Source organism: Tinamus guttatus, unplaced genomic scaffold, assembly GCF_059628265.1.
Source record: "Tinamus guttatus ecotype Peru unplaced genomic scaffold, ASM5962826v1 Tinamus_guttatus_pri_ptg000732l, whole genome shotgun sequence".
Taxonomy (NCBI): Eukaryota; Metazoa; Chordata; class Aves; order Tinamiformes; family Tinamidae; genus Tinamus; species Tinamus guttatus.
Window position 1 is genome coordinate 24,254 of NW_028289266.1, and position 20,552 is coordinate 44,805.

Below are 20,552 nucleotides of genomic sequence, written 5' to 3' on the forward strand. Positions count from 1 at the left end.
GACTCCCTGCGTCCGCTCGCTCTGTTGAAACATCCAAGAGCCTCTTTATGCTCGTTTAAGTCCTTAAATGGAAGAATCCTGTATCGTGGCTGAAGCAGCTCAGATGAAAAGCACCTTCCTGGTGCCCACAGCAAAATAGCTTGAAACGCCTTGGATGAAATACTAGGAAGCCGTGATTGGCAGGAGGGAGTTAGACGTACCTTGGCGATGCCCAAGATGGATCATCTGATTGTCACTTGGGAATGTGTAAAATGAGTTTTGGAACTGAGTAAGGATCACTAAAAAATGCAGTTCCTGTAATCTGCAGAGAGGGCAATATCTGAGCGCTGCAAATCTGTGAAGATGGGCTGCCCCATAAGCTGGGGAGGGCTGCTGGGCTGCAGCCAGGCGTTGTTTGCTGCTGCCAGCTCTCACTTTGAGGTCTCAACCCAGCATCTTCCACCAGCAGTGAACTGCTCTAGGCCACCTCGATAAGAAATGACAGAGCAGTGTGGCCCTAGGTGTGGCCCTGTTCAAAATGGCCCCTGTTCATGAGCTGCAATGAAAAGCGGCACTGCTGAAATATCTGCAGCCCTGCAACCCTTTGTTTTGGGGATCTGGAGAAGAGACTGTGACCTTACAGAGCGCGAATGGGTCTCTGGTAACCTGAGACTTGCCGCAATATTATTTTAAGCGAGAAGTAAGGCTCGGAAGCAGGCTGTCCTTTCATGCATATCACGTGTGTGACAGCAGAGCTGCATTTAGAGCTGAAAGGGGATGAAATCTCTGAGGATACTGGTTGCACCTCCTTTATTTTTAATGAATGTATTGGGGAAGGTTGAGCCTGAATTTTGAGACTTGGGGCAACCTTACACTTGGACAATTTTGACTGTTCATCCCTCCTGGAAGATAGGCTTCCATCTAGTTCCTGTGCAGGATGAAACCCATACAGGTTCTGATTTTAAACTCACTGCTTATCCTTTAGCTTTTGGGATGGCTCTTCAGCACTGTTAAACTAGATTGAAAGCAAGAGACTGACCTGAATGTCATCCTGAGTGACCAAAAGTGTGTGAAGACCAGCTGGAGAGAGACATCTGAGAGCTCAACTGGGACGTATTTTGTGTACAAATATTTTTTTTTTGTCATTTGTTTTATATGTCATTCGTTCTGTCATTTAAAAATCCCTGTTTGTCTTGTGCATCATCATGGTTCACATTGGGGCTTGCTGGTTATGAAAGGTACAAAGACAGATTTTGCTGGATTTTTACTCTTCTGTAAATATGAGCTCTGGTCCTCAAGTGCTGCTGACTTCTGCTGGTGTCTAAAGATGTTACTGTCTGTCCATCTCCCCAGGCCTGCCCTGCCCTTGTAGTCAGGGTGTTTGGAGCCCTGTTGGGTGGTGGGGTTGGCACGGACGTGCATTGAGACCAACGTTCTCACAGCAGCGCTGAGCTGTGACATCAGTTCCTGCATGTGCTCCTGAGACCCTTCCCTGGGCTCCTTCCCCTCGCTGAGGGCAGCGCTCACCTCTGCTTAGCAAAGTGCCGGGATACCGTGCCCGTCACTCCCTGCTCCTTGTGGCAGCGGTGGAAACCTTGCTGCTCTGGGATGCCGGATGCCACCTCTGCAGCCAGCGGCGCTGTGAATTCGGATGCCATAGGAGTAAAATAGTGCTGCCTAGGAACAACTCCCCTGACTTGGCTGCTTCCCCAGGACAAGATTTCTGTTGCTGCAAGAGCGATGCCAACCAGGGTGGGGTGTCAGGAGCTGGAGCAGATGGTGCTGTTGTCATCGTTTTAATTCTAGCCATGTGTTGAAATAACTTGAAATAACTTCAGAAATGGGAAGCCCAGCCCAACAAGGCACCTTGAATATTATCCATGCCCCAAGAAAGTCTCTTAACAACATTAGTATCCGCAGCCCTTTCCTGGCTTTGTGCTGTGCACTCATGAGTATCTGCAGTGGGGCACTTGTGCATTTGTAGGCTAGAGCTGTGACATGGCACATCTTATTAAATATCTTTATCACTGTGCCAGCATTAAAAATTCAGAGAACTTTTGCATAGACTGTTCTGCCAGAGTGCAGCAAATGTTGTCAGTACTGTGAAATCAAAGAAAGAAAAACAAATGAGATCAAAGTAAGCAATAAATAGGTACCTTGCGGCTTGACAGCAGGTTCTGCAGCCTGAGGCAAAACAGGGAGAGACTCAAGGCGCAGCTGCATGGCAGCGGTGCTGGCACCGTCCTCACCTCCCACATGGCAGCGGTGCTGGCACCATCCTCACCTCCTGTGCTGTTGCATCTCCCCTGCTGTATCTGTCCTGCAAGCCCGGGCTGAAAGATCCACAGCACATAATCTCCCAGAAAACTTCTTGAGGGAGTAAGAGATTCACTTTCTGCTGGTTTAGTGCCTTGAACCACGCTAGGAGGTCAGAAGAGCAGTAGTGGCATAAGGAGAAGGACAGGAAGCAAGCAGTGCTCTCCAAGATTGGCTTCTGCTCCTGTTGAAGTCCCCTCTTACTCTGCCTTGTTTTGAGGTAGGGCCCACGCTCTTTGTGCCTTCCCTAGTGAAAGCGTTGGTGGCTCTGAGCCTGACATCTGTGTTTTTGCCACCTAGCCTGGGTCCTTCCCATGGTCTTGCCCGTGTCCCACTTTGGCTGAGGTGGAAGGCAGTACTCACACCCACATCCTCAAGTCCATTTGCACAGCAGGGACGCTTCCTTCTCACTTGACTATTTCAAGATACCCAGTGCCAACTGGTTTCTGTCCTCTCTGCCCCAAACTCTGCATGTTATGCACTTAAACCCAGAGTATTCAGTTCTTCAGTGCAGCGTGTGCCACTGGTCTAGGCAGTGTGCAAATGGCTCGGGGCTGCTTTTTGACTGCACATTCACAGCAGGTTTCTGATATTTCTGTAGCCAAGCGCGTCCCATTGAACGTGTGCTTCTGCGGAAGGCTGCGGAGAATAGAAACGAGCAGAGGGCTTTGCCTCTCATGCCGGCGCTCATCTCTGCTGGGACCTGTGCTGTGCTGCAAAGCCGCGGGTTGTAAAATGGAGACGGTGCTCGAGAGCTCGCATAGCACCAAACGGCAGAGTTGCTTTCAAGGAACTGCTGCTCCCTAATGGGCTTGGAGCCTCCTCATCCCAGCCTTGGGCTGCTGGTGTCACGGCACTGCGGTGCAGCCAGCGTAGGGGGTGGCCCTTTTGTTTGTCTGAGGCTGTTTGGAGGCTGTCTGGCTAATAAATAGGGAATTTGGGTGTGTTTTTCAGCTCTTGGATCAGCTAAATTATGTTTCGGGAGCTTAGTCTGGAAATGCAGGCAGGGAGCGACAGTGCTCGCTGCAAGCTCAATTAGCCTCTGCCTGGCAGTGGGCCGATCCTTTATGGGGGAGCCCTTCCCTGCCCTGGGATGTGTTTGGGTACTCTCCGAAGCATGAAGCAAGCCCTGTCAGTTTGTTTCTGACCTCACGTTAATGAAGAAAATGGGGATAACCATGAGAAACTGCTGGGCAGCCTAATAGTCTAGCCCGTGGTGGATTGCAAGCATCCTGGAGCAGATGAGCCCTGCCAAGCTCTTCGTACCAGCGGCTGCTGAAAGGGGTTTTGCCGCCTGCTCGCTGTGGGAACAACCATCCTGATTATTTCCTGGCAGTTTGTGTCAAGAGTCTCCCTGTTTTATCCGGTGGCCTGGAGAACCAGCTGAAAGAGCCGTGAGCCAGTACTGGAAGAAGAGGGCTGCCCATTTGCAGTAACAGTGAAGAGGCTGAAATTTTCCTTCTCCCTTTTCCAAAGGGCGGAGCCAAGCCTGGGATGGGAATTCTCAAAAAGAATTAGCTGCTAAATACGATCCTCTGCCATCTCTTTGATCCGCTCTACATGTCCAGCTGCTTAAAGGCTCCACAAAGCAAGCAGGATCTGGGGGGAGGAAGAATTTATCCACCCCCGGACCATCCTGTAGCTCTGGGAAATGCACGACCACAAGATACTCCAGCAGGAGGATGGGCAGAAATCCAGAGGTAGCCTAGTAAATCCCTACTAAAGAGGCTTCTCTTCTTCTATTCATGAAGAGCCTGCTGAACAGAGCAAGCCAGCTTTAAAACTCCTGATGCTTCCTTTTCTGCTGCTGTGTAAGTCCCTCTGATCAGAGCTTTAATCTAGCTAAAGTTAGTGGACTTAAAGGCAGCCTGATCTTTGCATCACAGCATGGCATGGGAAGAGGGATACGGAGGGCAGCAATCACCCTTTAATGCCCACTTGTACATGCATGGAAAAGGGATTCGTGTGTGTGGTGCAGTGGGTGTGTGGTGTGGTGTTGCAAAAGGTTGGTTTTGACTTTCAGTTAAGCCACACAGATGGGAATGTAGGAAGGAGTTAAAGATCGGGGAGAAAGGTCCTAGTAGCAGCCGGAGATGCTACAGGTTGAGGTGGAAGCACCATGTCACATTAAAAATGAGTTCAGCCTTGTAACCCATTTAGGATTTCTGCAGGAAAATGGGTCTTCAGGACCTCATTGCCTCTGTTGACATCCACACCTGGGAGCCTAGATTGGGATTTTCCTCTGTTTTCTCCTCCTGAAGTGGCCATTCCCTGGAGGAGAAGGATGTCGGAAGCGGCAGCACTGCTGGGAGGACAGGATTGCGCTGTGAGGGACCCGCCTTCCCCTCTGGTTTGTCCCCAGCCCACTTTGTGACAAGGCTCTTTGCCTTGTTTCTCCTTGCAGGGAAGAGCGGGAATGATACATCTCAAAACTACCTTGTGCTTCTGCCAGCAGAGATTAATGCAAGATTTAGGGTTTGCATCCCTACGTTGCACGACACTACATAGGTTCCCTCCTGCAATTCCCAGCAAGTGGCTGTTCCTGGAAGGGGCCGTGTTGCCACATCCTTTCACCTGGCCAGAAAAGAGATTCCCAGACACAACTGTTGCCTGACTCCTCCAGCCAACTGCATGTGGTGGGGTTGTGCGCCCAGCTAATCCGGCCTCCTAATTGCCACCCTGCTTGGAGGCAGCTGCTGAACTGGCCCTAAGCTGATTTGGGATGGCAAATTCTGTTAGTTTAAATCTCAGCAACACTGAAGAACTTGTCAGCACACGAGTGTCCCTGGGCATCTCTCTGGCTGCGAGCGCATCCCGGGGACCTCTGCCAGCCATTCACTCTGTGCAGCTTGTTCTGCTGCTGGCCACGTAGTGACAGTCCCTTGGATTCTTGCATCTCAGCCGTTCTTGTGTCATCGTGTGTGGGATGTCTTCGTTGCCTTGTTGCTTGGTAACGTTCTGGTCCCGAATGGGTGCACAGAGCCTGAATGGGAGCCCCCTGCTGCGCTGAGCCCCCTGTGGTCCTCGGAGCCGCCCCGTAATGAACTGGAACCAACACAAGTCTGCATAGTAGGTCTGTCACCAGGGAGAGGTGTCAAAGGTCCTGCCCTCCAAGGAGTGAGTTATACTCAAAAAAAAAAAATTAAAAACAAAGAAGGAAATTCCTTCTTGGGAGTATTTCTTTTGCAGTTCCCTTCTGCTCTTCTAAGAGACTTGCATCCTTCTTTGTGCCCCAAAGGAAGTTTTCCAGCCTCTTGACTAGATAACTTGAAACTCCATGTAATTTCTCGTGCTTGCTGCATATTAGACAGTGCTTGCAATTAATGAGGTGACTCTCAGTGTTCCTTCATCTGTCAGCTTCTGGGAAAAACAGTACTCGGAAAAATACACAAAGGAGATGAAAAGGAAGCTGTTTATGAATTATGCACAGCCTTTCAGCCAACGCTATTTCACGAGGCTGTCGCTCCGTTTTAATTAATTCAGATGGCATCGTGCTTTTTTTAAAAACCCCGTTTGCATTTGATCACCTTTCAGAGGTTGCACTTAGTTGGCTTGTGTTAGTTGGGGTTTCGCTTTCAAGTAACAAGGCTGGATCCTTGCTGTCCTTCCTGCTTAAATAACGGAGAAGGGAAGCGCCCCTGCAGGCGCAGGGGACGCAGCAGCTTCGTACTAGCAGTGCCCAAACATGAGCTGGGTCCCTCGGTGGCTGCGTGAACGGTTAGTGACCTGTGTCTGGTAGTGCCCAGGGATGAGTGTGCAAATCCTGCCAGTATCTCCCTGGTCTGAAATGTCCTTTTTCCTCTGTTCCCTTGTGGATGTGCAGCTAGTAACCACTCCCTGTACCCAGAGATCTGTTTCTATGTTAGCTGGGGGGTTTGGGCACGGTTGACTCAAGTCGTCAGCTCTCGTGCTGGAGTTGCACATCCGCCCTCCACCTCCTACAGCAGGATGCAGGACGGCACCGTGACCGCTCCAAATCAGGAGGGACTGCCACATCCCTCCCTTCAGCCCGGGGCTCCATGGCTGCGGTGCCGAGGGCCGCCCCACCCCGGCACCGGTGGGGCCGAGGGCTGCACTTGCCACCCACTTTGTGACAGCGCTAATGATGTCACCTGGCGCTGATTACGCAAGGCCAAGTGCCACCAAGGCGCGGCTGTGTGCTCCCCGACATCTGCTCTCTGCCCCCTCCACCACTGGCCCGTTTCAATAGGGTACGTTGTTTTCAGCACTGTTTCCCTTCACCTTTCCTTGCAAAGAGACCTTTCATCAAGGGATTAAAGCTTCAAGCTGCTGGACTGAATTTGGGATCTAAATCTTCCCAAGTGGCGAGTGCTGGGGTTGGCTATTGTGTATCTTGAACGGCCGCAGCGAGAGGGATCTGCTGGGTGCAGACGTGGCCTCATCGCTCTCCCTGAGTATGGCCAGTGGGACTGGGCCTTGGCATGCAAGAAGTGCAGCGTCAGACCAGGCAAGGGGCTGCCTAGTGCCCTGTGCCTTTCCCGGAGGGATCTCCTGCTGGGAAAAAAGTGCCGCTTCCTGGGAGAAGTTTCTTTCCAACCCCACAGGCTGGTTTATGCCCTGTGTACAGAGCTCAAGTGTGTTCCAGCTGAGAGCTTCTCGTGTATTTTGTTCATTTACTGCTTACATTTTCTTTTCTGGTCCTGCTTTGTGGGTCTTTTTGTGAAACAGTGCTCAAAGCAGCCCTTACGATTCCCCTTGGAGGAGAGATGCAGCATTTGTTGAGTTTGGACCTGTTTTCACTGTGGGCCGTGCTGGGAGGGTTACCGTGAATTGAGCAGTTATATTTCCTCCCAGCAGTGCCACCCCAGCTGTGCTACAGTAGATTTATTTCCACTGCCAGACCGGACCAAGCCTCTGTGTTCATGCCTGCTAAGCTGGTCAGAAATTAATTTGCAGAATGGGCAGTGCACGCAGAGCAAGGGCCACTCTCATTTCCCACTCGCTTCTGCAGGGCAGCAGTGCAGGACAGTAACAGGGATGTGGCCCTGCCGTCTCGAGCCACCGTCGGCTGCCGGGCGAAAGGCATTGAGTGGTTCTGCAGGCAGTGTGAGGGCCCTCACATGAAGCTGGTAGGCTGCTCCGAGAGGTCTCTGCGATGTTGCTTTTAGCATCCTGGCCAAATTCCACATGGAAAACTTATTTTTTCCTCTTTAAATCTCATCTGGACTTTGAACTGACTCTTAACAGCTTTTGCTTCCTGTCCTCAACTTCCGCGCCGTTGACGGCTGCTAAAGGATTGTTTCATTTCACTCGCCGGAGATGTGGTCCCATAGGCTTTGGGCACTTCGGGATGTAAAGTGCTTCCGTAGCCGTTTTGGCTTTTAGCCCCTAACATTTTGTACAGAACATGTGCTCTGGGGCCGGGCTCCTGGTGCCGCAGTATTGAGCTTAATTCACTGTGCCCCAGAGCTGCTTGAACGCCCTGGACCACATCAGGCCCCCAGTGCTGTGCTCTGACCTGCCCCGATAACGACGTCAAACAGCAAAACTACTGCCTTGGCCAGCACCGTATCACACCGTGACAGGAGACTGCCGAGTGCTTCCCATTAAACCTCATTCTCTCCGAAACTTGGGAAAATTGGATTTGTGCTGAGGGACTTGAACAGGGTGTACATACAGAGTGAGCATCCCCACAAGTCACTGCCACAAGTCGTCCGGTTTCTCCTGCTCCTGGCAATAAAACTGTTGCCCCCATCATTGTCCTCTTGAATGCCCTTGCGCAGCTCAAATACGACTGTTAAATGTGCTGCTTCTCCCAACAGGCAGGCTCTGGGGGTGAAAAAATGTACAACTTGCAGGGAGCTGTTAATAATGGGATAGGCTGTTGCTCTTCAGATAGTGTCCCTGCTCGGCCAGGATAGTTCTGCTGGAAATGGATAAATGGGTTTGGGCTTTATCTACTGTGCAGAAGGTGGTGCTGAAAATTTATCTCTACATTATCCTTGGCCTAATTATTCATTAGTGAACTCTTGCTTTAAGGTGGGGCTGGTTTTACTGTTTTTTTTTCAAACAGTCTTTCCCTGAATATTATGTTTTTCCCCAAGAGGGATTTCCCCTTCCTCCTGTTTGAAAAGAGAAAACAAGAAAAGAAGGATTATCATTATATACTTTATAATGTAAGTAGTTGCTCAGCTAAGTAGTTTCTCAGCTGTGCAATTTTCAGACCATCTTTAAAAAGAACAAAGGAAAGACAGCCTCATCCAAATTATGCCATTTTCTTAAGGTTTAAATTCCATTTAGTCTTACGAATTTATCACATTAGTGAAAACGTGAAGCAGAATTGAAAGGTTCCAATTAGAAGTGTTTTGCACATGAACTGTGTAATTTTCTGCTTGGTTTCGAGGGGATATATCCCTTCTGGCTGCGTGTGCCTTGGTACATCCTGGAATTTGCTGCTCCTAGTGCTTCTAGCACAGATGGAGGGAAACCAAGGAGGAGAGGGAGGTGCAGCACCCTCAGGAAGGGACAGATGCCTGGAGGGATTATGCTCCTGCTGAGTGTAGCTGCACGATTTTGCAGCCTGGGCATTTCCAAACCCTTCTGCTGGGAGAGCTATGCAGTGTAGAACCCATGGATTTGCACTCCCACGTGGATTCACACTCCCCCATGGATTCATTCCGTGGTCCTTCCAGGATTTCTTTACTTCTCTGCTGCTGATGCTCTTTCATCAACCCCCTTGTAGTGGGTTTGAATCTTAGCCACCTTGGCCAGACAAGTCAGGACTAAATGTTTCTTTCCAGGAAGGCTGGGACAGACCCTAATCGCTCTTCTCCTCGAAAAACATGTGTGAAAAAGAGAGAAAAGGCGGCAGACTAAGGAAAGAACAAGGGTGTAGTGCAGCTCAGTTTATTTGACAGCAGTTTGCTCTGGGTCAGCAGCTTGGAGGCCAAGATTTAAGCATCCTTAAGCAATCAGGGAGGTGAGCAGGACTGGGAGGATGGGGAGCTCCTGCTGTTGTGGGGGGATAGGATCTGCCTCCTGCCAAGAGGCAGTGCGTGAGGAAAACTGCACCCTGTCCCGCAGGCACTTTTGGGTTTGTTTCTCTTACGCTTTTCACCGTACAAACACACGAGAGCAGCATGTTTGTGAGTTAGATTTCAAACTCTCCTGCTCATGCCCAGGTTATTTTATGCTCTCTACATGAGGTTAACGTTATATTTTGGGATTTCAGGGCTAAGCAGCCCTGTAAATAGCATTGAGAGACAGCCAAGTGAGACCAGGATGTAACTAATATGATCCTTTGAGCCAAGGGGCTGCCATATGCCCAAATAATTAGGGCTGTTCATTTTAGGGGGGTGAAACCCCACAAAATTTTTTGCAAAAATCAGGTGCTTAATTCCTTCCCATTGCAGACCTCCACTCTTTTGGGTGATTTTCCTCTCCAGCAAGTTCTCAAACTTCTTTGGCACGGTTCTATCAAGTGTCATTATGCACAGTCATCTCCTAGCAGCTTAAAAAATCTGGCTAAGAGATCTGGTTACTGGCGTTAGTGTTTCCCTTGCTTAGGTCCATACATTCAGTTAATTTATTGCCAGCAAACAAACCCCATGTGGGTTTGCTGCTTCGCGGTGGGGGCATCACTTCTGGGTTCGTTCCCTGCTCACGGTTATGGCAAAAACGCAATCACACTAATAGCGAGTTATTAATCCCTGCTAACGCCTGCAATCACATCAGCTCTTAGGAAGTCGACTAAAAGTGACGTCTGTCAGACCAGGGTGAAGAACGAGGAGGATCGTGGTGGCTGCGGAAGGGAAGTGTTTGTGGGCCAGTTCAACTCCTTTTGCGGGGAGATGCACTTGGGAAACACAGCTCTCGATTTTAGCATGTTTCTGCCTCTCTGTCCTTTGCCCAGACCTGTATCCTGTGCTGGCTCTCTAGCCATGGCGTTCATTTATTTTTCCTCTTCCTTTTAAGTAACTTTGCTGAGAGATGGCGGAGCAGCGTCAGGACGTCCCCATGATGGAGGATCACTCAGCTGGCCAGGAGAAGCACGTCCCATCAGGTAAGCTGCTCCAGAAGGTCTCCTGGGAGGGACCTCCCTTGCCCCACTGCATGGGGCAGCACAAGATGGGCCTGGACCAGCTAGGAGGAGCGGGTAGGGGCCCTTTGCGGGTAAGACACTGACACTGCCCCTCCAGCCAGGAACAAACCTTGGGGGATGAAGGACAAAGATGAACAGCACCAGACTCAGGTTCAAAGAGCAGTTGTAGGTGTGAGAGAGTGTGTCTGCACTGGTGTCTGTCAGATCAGTCAGCTGAAGCCTGTGACATGTAGCCTGCAAGATGCACTGATTTCATAGCCACAGGAAGATGATGCTGCCACGAGGCAGACTGATGGAGGGCAGCAAGGTTGGCATGTCACACTTGGCTCTTTGGTGGCATTGCCCAGCAAGACCACAACAGCCCCTAGTATCCCTTATGTTGTTACTGCAGCTTTGCAAATGTACATGGTTGTGTTTGCTAATCCCTGGGCTGTGACAGTACAGCACTGCTTTTCGTTGGGGACACTGCCCTTGGGAACACTGGGAATGCTGCTTGCTGCCTGCTTCATCACCTGCACGGGGAGCTGGGGAGAAGTGAGCAGAGGGCTCTGGCAGTGGGGACCATGCCAGAGACTTTTGGCAACATTTCACGCCTTTGTTTCTCAGGAGGACCTTTCTTTCTCATCCCACCATGCTTGGAAGCCCACATAATGCCAGGGAAGTGGGTGGGACTCCTTTCTGATTGAGCTCCATATAAACATCTTGATTTTCTTTTCTTGAGGTGCTTGGGATACAGCTTGCACCAGATAAATGGGTTGTCTCTGTCCTGGAGGGAGCTCATTTCAGTGCATTCATTCTGGCTCCATTTCAGCCCAATAGCCCCTTTGCAGCCTGTAGCTCATCTTAGCACATCACAAGTTCCTAGGGATTTTGCTTATGTTACTTTGAAACTTCTTTTCCAAGTCATTTATTTCAGTTCTCATTGTTTCATTTGCCCAGGCTCCTTGCACAGAGGAGACCTGTGCACCTTGCTCTGCCATCCCAAGAGATGACTTTTGCAGCCAAGCTTCCCATTCAGATTCATGCTGCTCCAGGTCCTTTCCAAAGACATTGCTGATTTGCAGCAGTTAGAGTTACACATCATGGAGGAGCTCGGCCGCTTTGGGAGGGAGGCTCACAGCTCCAGACATGCACAGGGAGTGACAGGGGCTCAGAAGTTGCACTTCTTTTCTGCTTATGTTGCTACAATCTCCTTTCCTGCGTGTGCTTTGCTGTTTCTCGCCACCCGGTTCACTGGGCTTTTCTTTTGCTGATGGGCTCCGCTTGCTTCTTTTGGCAGTGACACTGGTGCTTGGGTTGGCATTTTCATGCTTTGCTTGCTTATTAGTTCAGGTGTTTTATACTCTGCGACTGCAGTTTCCTTATTGCTGCTGTGCACCGGGGCCATCACAGGTTCGTAACACCCAGTCCCTGACTCACAGCCAGGCACTTGTTCTAAGCATGTGAATGTTTTCCAGGCTATCCCCTTCAGATACCAGTTGATGATGGATCGGATGAGCCTGTTTCTGAAACATCTGACGCTAAGAGCACCCCAACTACGGAAGGTGGGAGCTCTTTGACTTACTGCTTTGAAATACTAGGTGGGGTCATGGAAAACCTTGCCGCAGGGCTCGCTGTGTCCTGTGGGATTTCAGAGGAGGAGCGGCTTGCCTTGCGTGTCCAAGCTCTTGGACGGATGCTCTTGGTTAGTCTGCTCACATGCAAGGTTTGTCAGTCTACAGAAGGAGACAATATGACTTTTTTTCCAAGCTGGAGAGTGTGTTGCAGGGCTTTGAATTGAGAGTGCAAAATATTTATTACAATTTAGTGCTTTGCCTGCAGTCGGTCCCTTGAAGACTTTCTACACTGTGACTGCAGGGTCCTGTTAGCTCAGTGTCTTTGGGAGCCAAACCGTGTTGTGAGCTCTGCTCTCCTGAGATATCCCCATCTCCTCCTGATCTCCGTGTTCCCTTTCAGAGTTAGCTCTAGCTTGTAACTTGTTTTTTTAATCCCCTCTCTAATTATATACTCATTAGTACAGCATGATTCATGCTGGCATGATGAGGTGGGCAGTGTTTATACATAAAGCAAAACTTTGTTTTGGTAGTCATATTGGTAAATCATATTGGTAGGACTCGGGGCACATCTGCGCTGCTCCTGAGCGTTCTCCGAATGCCATGTTTTTAGGAAGAATCTTAATTTGGAAGTGCTCTGGAGATTTGTTTATGGTTTTAATTAGTTACACTTTTTTCCAACTGGCTGCTTTAAGCCCAGTATCTGCCTATCAGATGCTTCAGGTAAAGATATTAACTTTAAAATTTAGCTAAAGGAAGGATGATCAGAAGTGCAGGCTGGTCCCAACCCTGTCCCTCTGGAGGTGTGGGCCGACAGTGACCTCTGAAACGCTCCTGTTCCTGCCTGCGGCTCCAGGAAACAGCGTGTGAGGCCTGGCTGGTGCAGACGGGCATGTTGCTTGTTTTCCTGATCGGATCAGGGCTCTGGGAGCACCGAAACATCCTGTGGACAGGCAGAGCTGCCAGCCTGTCTGTCCCAGAGCTGCCTTTAGGAAGGTCCCGGCCGGGAGCTGTCCTCCCTCCCGGCGAAGGCCCTCTGCAGCTCCGGCTCTCTTGCGCCGCGTTCGCATCCAGCGGCGCAAGGAGCCGGGCGGTGCGTGCGGTGGAGGGTTGTCTCCCCCCACAGGCACTGCTGAAGGGAGGGAGCCGGGCGCTTTTCCGAGCGACGCGTTCTTCAGGCACGTCCCGGCCTCCGCAGGGTTTTGCCTCGCCACAGCTGTGTGAAAGCTGCGTTGTTTTTCAGATGCCACAGCACCCTTAGTGGAGGAAGGAGACCACGAAGATCAGGGTGGTGTCGAACAGCACGGGGAGATCCCGGAAGGAACCACAGGTGAGGGACACCCAGGCACAGTCTCATCTCTTGATGCAGACAGAGCAGAGAGCTGAGCTGGTTAGTGCTTCATAATAATACTGCAAGACCTGTCGCAAGCACGGTGCTTCTCCTGATGCTCCTCTCTTCTCCACAGCCTGCAGAAGTAATTCCTAGCTGTACTCTTGTCTTCCTCAGTGTGGGGAGACTTTGCAGCCTTTTCTTCTCTTCCTCAGCTTCGCATCTGTCAATCTTTCTATCTGGTATCGCTGTGGTGGCTTCTCCTCCCTCTCCAGGCTAAGCTTTTCTGCACATCCCGGGCAGCTCTGCCCGTGTGACGGCAGCCCCGCTCTGCCGCTGAGGACCTCGCTGCTCGTCTCACTGCTGCTCTTGCTCAGCCCAGCCCCTGTGGTTGGCTTTGAAGCGGCAGGTGAAAACCAGGCCACTGCAGCAGCTCTTGGGCTGCTGGCATGTTTTGTAGCTAATGCAGAGGAAGCAAGGTGGCTAATTCAGCCTGAACGCCCCATGGGAAGTCATCGCCCCCGGGTTTGGATTTGCAGGGAGGTTTGGGGTTTTTCAGAGGTGGTGTAAAATGGGATGGAGCTCCAACCATGCTCTGTATATACAGCAGGGCAGGGGATCCCAGGATAGCCAGGTTTGTACGTTCAAAACAAGTGCATGGCTCCTGTGCAGGAGCCTCTGGCTTTTCCTGGGAGCACCAGGCAAGGTATGGGTGAGTCCCAGGAAAGGTGCTAGGTGGAAGCACTTAAGCAGATGCACAGCACGCTCCCTTGGCAGCCAAATTGTCCTGCGTCCAGTCCCGTGGCTGCTGGTGGAGCCCAGGACCAAAGCTCGGAGTGGCTCATCTGCTAGTAAGGGTGGGCAGTCTGTGATTCCAGGTCTGACCCTATCAGGGAGCTAGGAGGAAGCTGTGTCCTGAACACTTTGGAAAAGACAGGAAAGAAGGAGAAGTTTCTACTTTGTCTATAGGGCTGTGACTGACAGTACAATTTTGATATCAGTTAAGTTTATTTTAAAGTAACCATATGAGAAAATGAAAGAATTCTGAGAAACCATCATGGCTGCTGTGAAAAAAAAAAGTGCTTCTGCAAACTACCTGTATTCCTGAAGTGTCAAACTCACGTGAAAGCAACTCAGGTTAATGTCAAATTAACCAAGGTAAGGTACAAGGTCAGCAACAAGGTCAGGTAAGAGTTAGACATTCAGGTGTGTGATGACAGCTGCGTAAACACAAGGTGGGACCACAAGATGGGTGTAAATCCTCAAGTTTCCCTGCTCCTTAGCAGCCTATTTTCCACAAATCTGCCTGAAGGAACTTGTGCTGTCCCATCACCCAGGATGTGCGCTTTGGTGACACATTCCTTCACTCTAGTACCACACATGCTAAATAAAACGAGCTAGCTCATCACCACCATGGGTTAATGAGTGTTTCTGATACTGCTGCGCTCACAATACAGCAGTGATGGACAGAAATAGCAGGGAAGAAAATAATTTTTCCCAGGCACATGTTTAAAATATAATTCTTGTGGTTTTGGTTGTGTTTTCCCTTTCTTTCTTCCAACGGGGACCAGCTGAAGAGGCGGGCGTAGGAGCCACCCCCAACCTGGAGGACCACGCTGCAGGAGACGCCGCTCGAGGTCAGTGCGGCGTCGGCGCCGGGACCGCGTTCCTGCCGCCCTCACGTGCGGGGGGTTGCTCGTGGCGTGGGGTTTTTCTCTAGTGCCTCTGCTCTGTGTGAGCAGCTGTGCAGGTCTCCCTGCCCTTGACGGCGGAGGGTCCCACACGCTTTGAATGTCCCAGCAAAGTCATTCCAGAGAACCACAGCTTCTCACGCACCAACTGCCTCTCCCACATGGCTGCAGCCCTCATTTTGCTCATCCAGTTGAAAAATTGGGCATCCTCCAGGCTAGAAAAGGTAACAAACAGAGCAGGGATGGTGGGTCAGCCAGGAGCAAGTGCACAGGAGGAATCAAGTCAGTTTGGGCCCTTTGTTTAACATCCCAAAAAAGGAAATTGTTTGGCTAATTGCTGTGTCTCAGTTCAACTTGAAAGATGGTCTCAAAGCCAGGCACCAATGCACTTCAGCATCAAGGGCGTTTTCTTCCCAGTCTCGGAGGACAGGACTTACAACACCAGGCACGGTGAGCAGCGAATGTTTATAGAGCCTTAATTGTGCATCTGCTCAGACGGGCCAAGGAATTTTCCAGGGACCCTCTGGTATCTGGAGAGCCTCTCCTGGCTCTGCTCAGTTCAGACTTCACCAAAAACGTTACGATTTGGGTTTTTTTCCTGAAAGCCACCAGTGCTGAGTTAATTCTGAGCCCAGTGGGACTGTTAATTGTTCAGACTCCCTTCAGAACTGTCTGCCTTGCCCTCACAGCCAAAGCCCCATTACTGTGTGCTCTTAAAAAAACTCCATTAAATCCCATAAGGGATTCAATTAAATCCTCTAGGGCAGTTTGTGATTTGTGTAACATTCCTCCACGCATTTGGGCTACCTCTTTCTTCCTTCTAGTTGCCTTACTGCATTTACAAACATCCATGTCTTTTGAAGACACGAGCGGCCACTTTTGCTTTCGCAGCTCAGGACAGAATTCAGGTTGTTTTCGCTTTCAACACTTGGATGAACGTTGCTTTTACATGCAATTAAAACATCTTTGCTAGCTTATCCAGTGGTTCTTGGACTAGCAGCTCTTCTGTACTTAAAACAGTGGCATTGCTACAAAATAGTCAATATTATCAGTAGGAGCGTGGTAAACTCGTCTCTGCCATCTGCCCTGCTCAGTCTGGTTCTAGCTGCTGTTTCTCAGCGGATTTTTAAATAAGACTTTGATCTTGTGCTGGGATTTTTCCGCAGTCAGATCTAGGAACACCCAGCTGACTGGAGCTCTGATGTGACCAGTACATGACATTTCCACATTCTTACTTAAATTGTTACTTCTCTGAAAACGGACTTTTAAAAATGGGCTTCCTTTTAATGGCTTCCTTTTAATGATGCTGTGGTTGTCTTGGATTCGGAGGAGAACGCAGTTACTGATGCGTGCACACAGTCATGGGTAGCTTGTTACTGCCTACCCTCATTTTTCATGTTGTGGAATTTGAAAAAAAAAATCTTTGCTGGGAAGATGGAGCATGTTCAAATGCCTCAAATTGCAGTTGGAGAAGCATTTTTGGATCTGTAATTTTTGCCATGCTGGAGTCTGCCAACTCTTGACCTTGCGCTGCACATCCAGCCCAGAACAACTCACCAGTCCTGGAGTTTGGAGTTCGACTAATGAATTACCAGGCCACATCTCTGCACCGACAGCCTTTACGGTCCTGTTGTCTTTGCTTGCAGAAGAAATGAGCCCAAAACGCTCCCCTGGCTACTCTGCAAACATCCTCCAGATCCCTGTGGTTGGTTATGAAAGATGGTTTTTAATACCACATTTCAGTTATTACCTACCAGTAGGTGCCTGTTTCAGGCAACTCCAGGAAGTTTGGAGGTCTCTGTGTGGTCACGTTACGTTCTCTTAAAATAGGGAGAATAAAAGACTAAGTCAGTAATGGCTTTTTGTCTTGTTTTAATCTCTACCATTTAACAAAACAACCTCTGAAATCTTAAATGGTAAAGTGCTCTAATCTAAACCCTTTGGTTTACTCGGTTAGGGCTTAAAAAGACCCCAAAAGAATTTGAAGTTTGACAAGTGCAGAGTACAAAATGCCTGTTCTTTGTGGAGCAGTTGCCTGTTAGGGCAGTTTACCTCTGTTCAGGATGAATTCTCCATTGCTCAGTGCATCTTTGCTTCAGCTGGATGAGTTTTTCAGAGAAAAGCTCCAACTCAACCAGAATGTATGGCTTAATGCAGCAATTGTTGGATGAAATTATAAAGGTCTGTGTCATGCATGAGATCAGTGGTGGGACATAATTGTCTCTTTTACCCTGAAAAAAAAAAGATCTGTGTGTCTGTGACCTTAACTTTTGGGTTTTAAATGTCATGTTTTCTACTCAGCCTAAGCAGTGGTGACAGTGCTGGAGCACTGATTAGGCTGAGTGGGCGCACAGTCCAAATTACTGTGGCTGAGTGGCTGCTGCCGTGTTTTTCCTGATCCTCCTTCCCACCAAGGCTCTCTGCTCCCCTGGAGCCGAGAGAATCCGTCATGGGAAGAGATGGAGATGTATTAGTGCTCTTCCCCATCCTTGTTAGGAACAGAAATGGTCTGGAGATCAAAGCAGAGTCCGTTTGGGCTCTGGGAGGATGTGACTGATGACTGGTCCCCATCAACATCTCCTCTCAAGGACTCTTGGGCTGGGTAACACCGGGAGGGAGGGAGGGAGGTGCCAGCTCTGTTCTGTTGTGGCCCTCAGGGCCAGGAGAGCCACTCTCATGGCAGAAGGGACAGCAGCCGTGTTCTGAGCAAATAAAAGCAGCCAGCAGCTTGGGCCAGCACCTGCTTCATCCGTGGTGGTTACCGAGCAGCAAACTGATGGTCTGGTGTCAGCTGGGATGCAGAGTGTTTTCCTGAAACCCCCTAGAGCTGAGGTGGCTCCTAGAGCACAAGGTGGCCCTTATGGCCCGGGGCTGCTCTGCCCCAGCCCCTCCAAAACAGGGCCAGGAAGAGTCTGCTCTACCCACCCACTGTGGCCGTTACCATTTCTGATTCCCAGGGGGTTTCTAAAGTCAAAGGCAACTGCAGAAGTTCAGGAGTCTGTTGGATGGGGCAGTCTGGGTCTTGCTCTCACCCTCTGGAGCAGCTGTAAAAATCCTTAGTCTCTTTAGCGTTGTGTGACACCTTCCTGTTTGACGTGCCTGTGCTAATTGTTTACCATGCTTCATACCCTGCATCTTCAACTCCAGGGGAGCCGAGCTCTCCAAAGCAGCAGCCCGGTCTACAGGAGCATGGGGGAGATGCAATAAAAAGAGAAAGTCAGCCCTCAAAGCAGGCAGATGGGCTTCCTCGGGAGCCTCTTTTGTCACGTGAAGTGAAGGCTACAACAGCTGCTCCCACCAGAATCGAGGTCACTATCCCAATACCCCTAGACATGTACCAAGACTCCAGACCATCCGAAGACATCAGTGAGGTGTGGGACCATCAAGGCCGAGAAGGCATTGGTGTGGATCAAGCCCCAGCAACAGAGCTAGGTCGCCATGAGGGATTGGCAGGTGCAGATGTCACAGATGATTCCCATATTAAAGATGGGACATCTCCAATATACCCCAGAGCTCCATTAAAAGAAGATTCTAGTGGACAGGAAAGAGATGAGGACCGTGATGTTGATGAAACTGCCCACCAAGATTCAGTGTCCTTGGTGGGACAGCATGTTTCTGCAGGACTTGAAATGGGCTTCTCTCTAGCAAGAGCCCAGGAAGCTCATGAAGAACACGCTTTTGCAGAAATCGAGTCCAAAGATGTCCTTGGCGACGAATCAAGAGAGGCACTTGGGGAAACTGAAACAGATAAAGCGGGAGAGGATGAGGAGGAGAGGAAACAGCCACTGAGGGGGGAAGAAGAAACAGATGGCACCCTGTTAGAGCCCTCTGAAATCCCCCAGACAGAAGCTGCAGCTAGGGAGGGAGAGGACTTGGGACCCTCGCTAGAAATAGCCAAGTCCCCTGTTGGGTTAAAAGATGACATGGAAGGCAAAGATGCTGCCCTGGAAGAGGCTGTGCCGGATACGGGAGAGCGACGGAGCCCCAGGAAGAAAGCGGCGGCTGCCGTTGCAGACAAGGCGGGCAGTCGTGTTCCTCTCCTGAAAGGTGTGTGCCCCGTTTGCCTGCCCGGATCTCTGCCGCCTCCCGAGTGCTGCTGCTTGGGACATGGCCTGGACCTTGGCTGCTGACTGATGGACAAGGCTGCTCCTTCCCCTCCCTCCTTTCCGTTGCTCCTGGGTATCCTGGCATGTTTGCCAGACCCTCATGCTTTGGTTTTGCGCCCCTTGCATGGTGCTGGCGTGTCCCCAGTCATGCTTTGTTCTCTTGTTTTTGCTTGGATTTCTTGGGATCTGTAGGCTGGGCTCTTTAACTCACAGTCGTGTCTTCCTAGCGGAGCAGAGGAGCGGGTGGTCCCGGCGCGTTGCCGTGGGCTGCCCTAGCACACACTGCAGCTTGTTCCAGCAGGACATACGCTGCCCAGCTTGCATGTGCCCCTCTGACAACCCAGCTCTTTGGGTCAGCTTTCCTCAGAAGCAGAGAGGAGGAAAAAGGCAAGGGAGATGGCAGGCTTAACTGTGGGAGAGGCCCCACGTTGGTCCTGTTTCTGCAGCAAGGTAGGCGGCCGGTTGGACCTTGGTCTGTCACAGGGCACCTCAGAGGCTCTTCCCCAACATTGTGCTCTGATCCCTGCTCAGGATGCGCGCGCTGGGGTGGTCTAACAAGGTGGCTGAATTTGGGGGGGTTTGCTGGGGCTGCCTGTGTGTTCGGAGGGGTGTGTGGCCCTTGGACGCATCTTAACAGTGGCTTTGGGTGCTGGCACCCTGAGGTGCTGCGTTCGTGCAGATCTGTCAACCCTAAGGCTGTCCTGGGGGAGGTTTCAGTTCGCCCCCCAAAGCTGCGGATTCCCACCAGCGCCTCTTAGACCCCTTTATTCTCCAAGATCTACTTTTCACTTTCAGTGGAGGTTGGAGAGATGTCCCTGGGGGGCCTCTTCAACGGCAAAATGCGGATTTGCAGGAAATCGTGTTAATAAACAGAGGCAGGGGGACCCGCATCGAAACCCGACGGCATCTCCTTGTATCAGAGCTCAGCTCCAGCCACCCGAGGCTTGGCCTGAGGGTGACTCTGCCTTTCCCTCGGGGCTGCACCTCCAAAGCTGGCTTGGCTGCTTCCATGAACCTCCAAATCCTGCCCGCGGCCTCCCCAGCACGGCAGAGGGAAGGGCGCCCTTCGCTGCACAGGACTCCCCAGGAAATGGTTGATGCAGCTTTTTCTGTTGGAGCTAAAGCTCATAACACATTTCTGGTTGTTGGCTCCCGGCTGAGCGGGCGGGAGGCTGTGGGGACACCCGCATGGCTCGCGGGCACTGCCACTGCTGCCACATCCCATGGCGGGGCTGCCTGCTCCACGGGCACCGCTTCCCCGCTCCACGGCAGGGATTTCTTCAATTAATGAAGGGACATTTCCTGCTAAGAGATGCGCTCTAGCTCTGTAGCTCCCACCTTGCTCCGCTCTGCTATTTTACTGACTATGGGAGGGGAGATGGATCTGCCACCTCCAAAAGAGGCTGCTGGGGCAGGTTGGGGGTCATCAGCGCTGGATAAATTACCTGGTTCATGTTGTATGAACAGGGCGAATTTCCAACCCCCCGGGGTGAATATCAGCAGCTTTTCCTATGC

At 50.7% G+C, this 20,552-nt stretch overlaps 1 protein-coding gene across 7 annotated transcripts in view; it reads left to right on the plus strand.

The window, feature by feature from the left end:
• LOC104568298 (microtubule-associated protein tau) overlaps nucleotides 1–20,552 on the plus strand; it is a 40,004-nt gene that overhangs the window by 6,289 nt on the left and 13,163 nt on the right. For 4 of the 7 annotated variants that reach the window (XM_088537165.1, XM_088537159.1, XM_088537160.1 and 1 more), the window contains exons 2-6: nucleotides 10,231–10,318; nucleotides 11,815–11,901; nucleotides 13,154–13,240; nucleotides 14,812–14,877; nucleotides 18,079–18,982. In XM_088537165.1, coding sequence (XP_088393291.1) covers nucleotides 10,246–10,318; nucleotides 11,815–11,901; nucleotides 13,154–13,240; nucleotides 14,812–14,877; nucleotides 18,079–18,982 — 1,217 coding nt within the window. In that variant the 5' untranslated portion in view covers nucleotides 10,231–10,245. Of the gene's footprint in view, nucleotides 1–10,230; nucleotides 10,319–11,814; nucleotides 11,902–13,153; nucleotides 13,241–14,811; nucleotides 14,882–18,078; nucleotides 18,983–20,552 lie in introns of all 7 variants that reach the window. The other 3 variants (XM_088537162.1, XM_088537164.1, XM_088537163.1) reach the window with 2 other exon arrangements.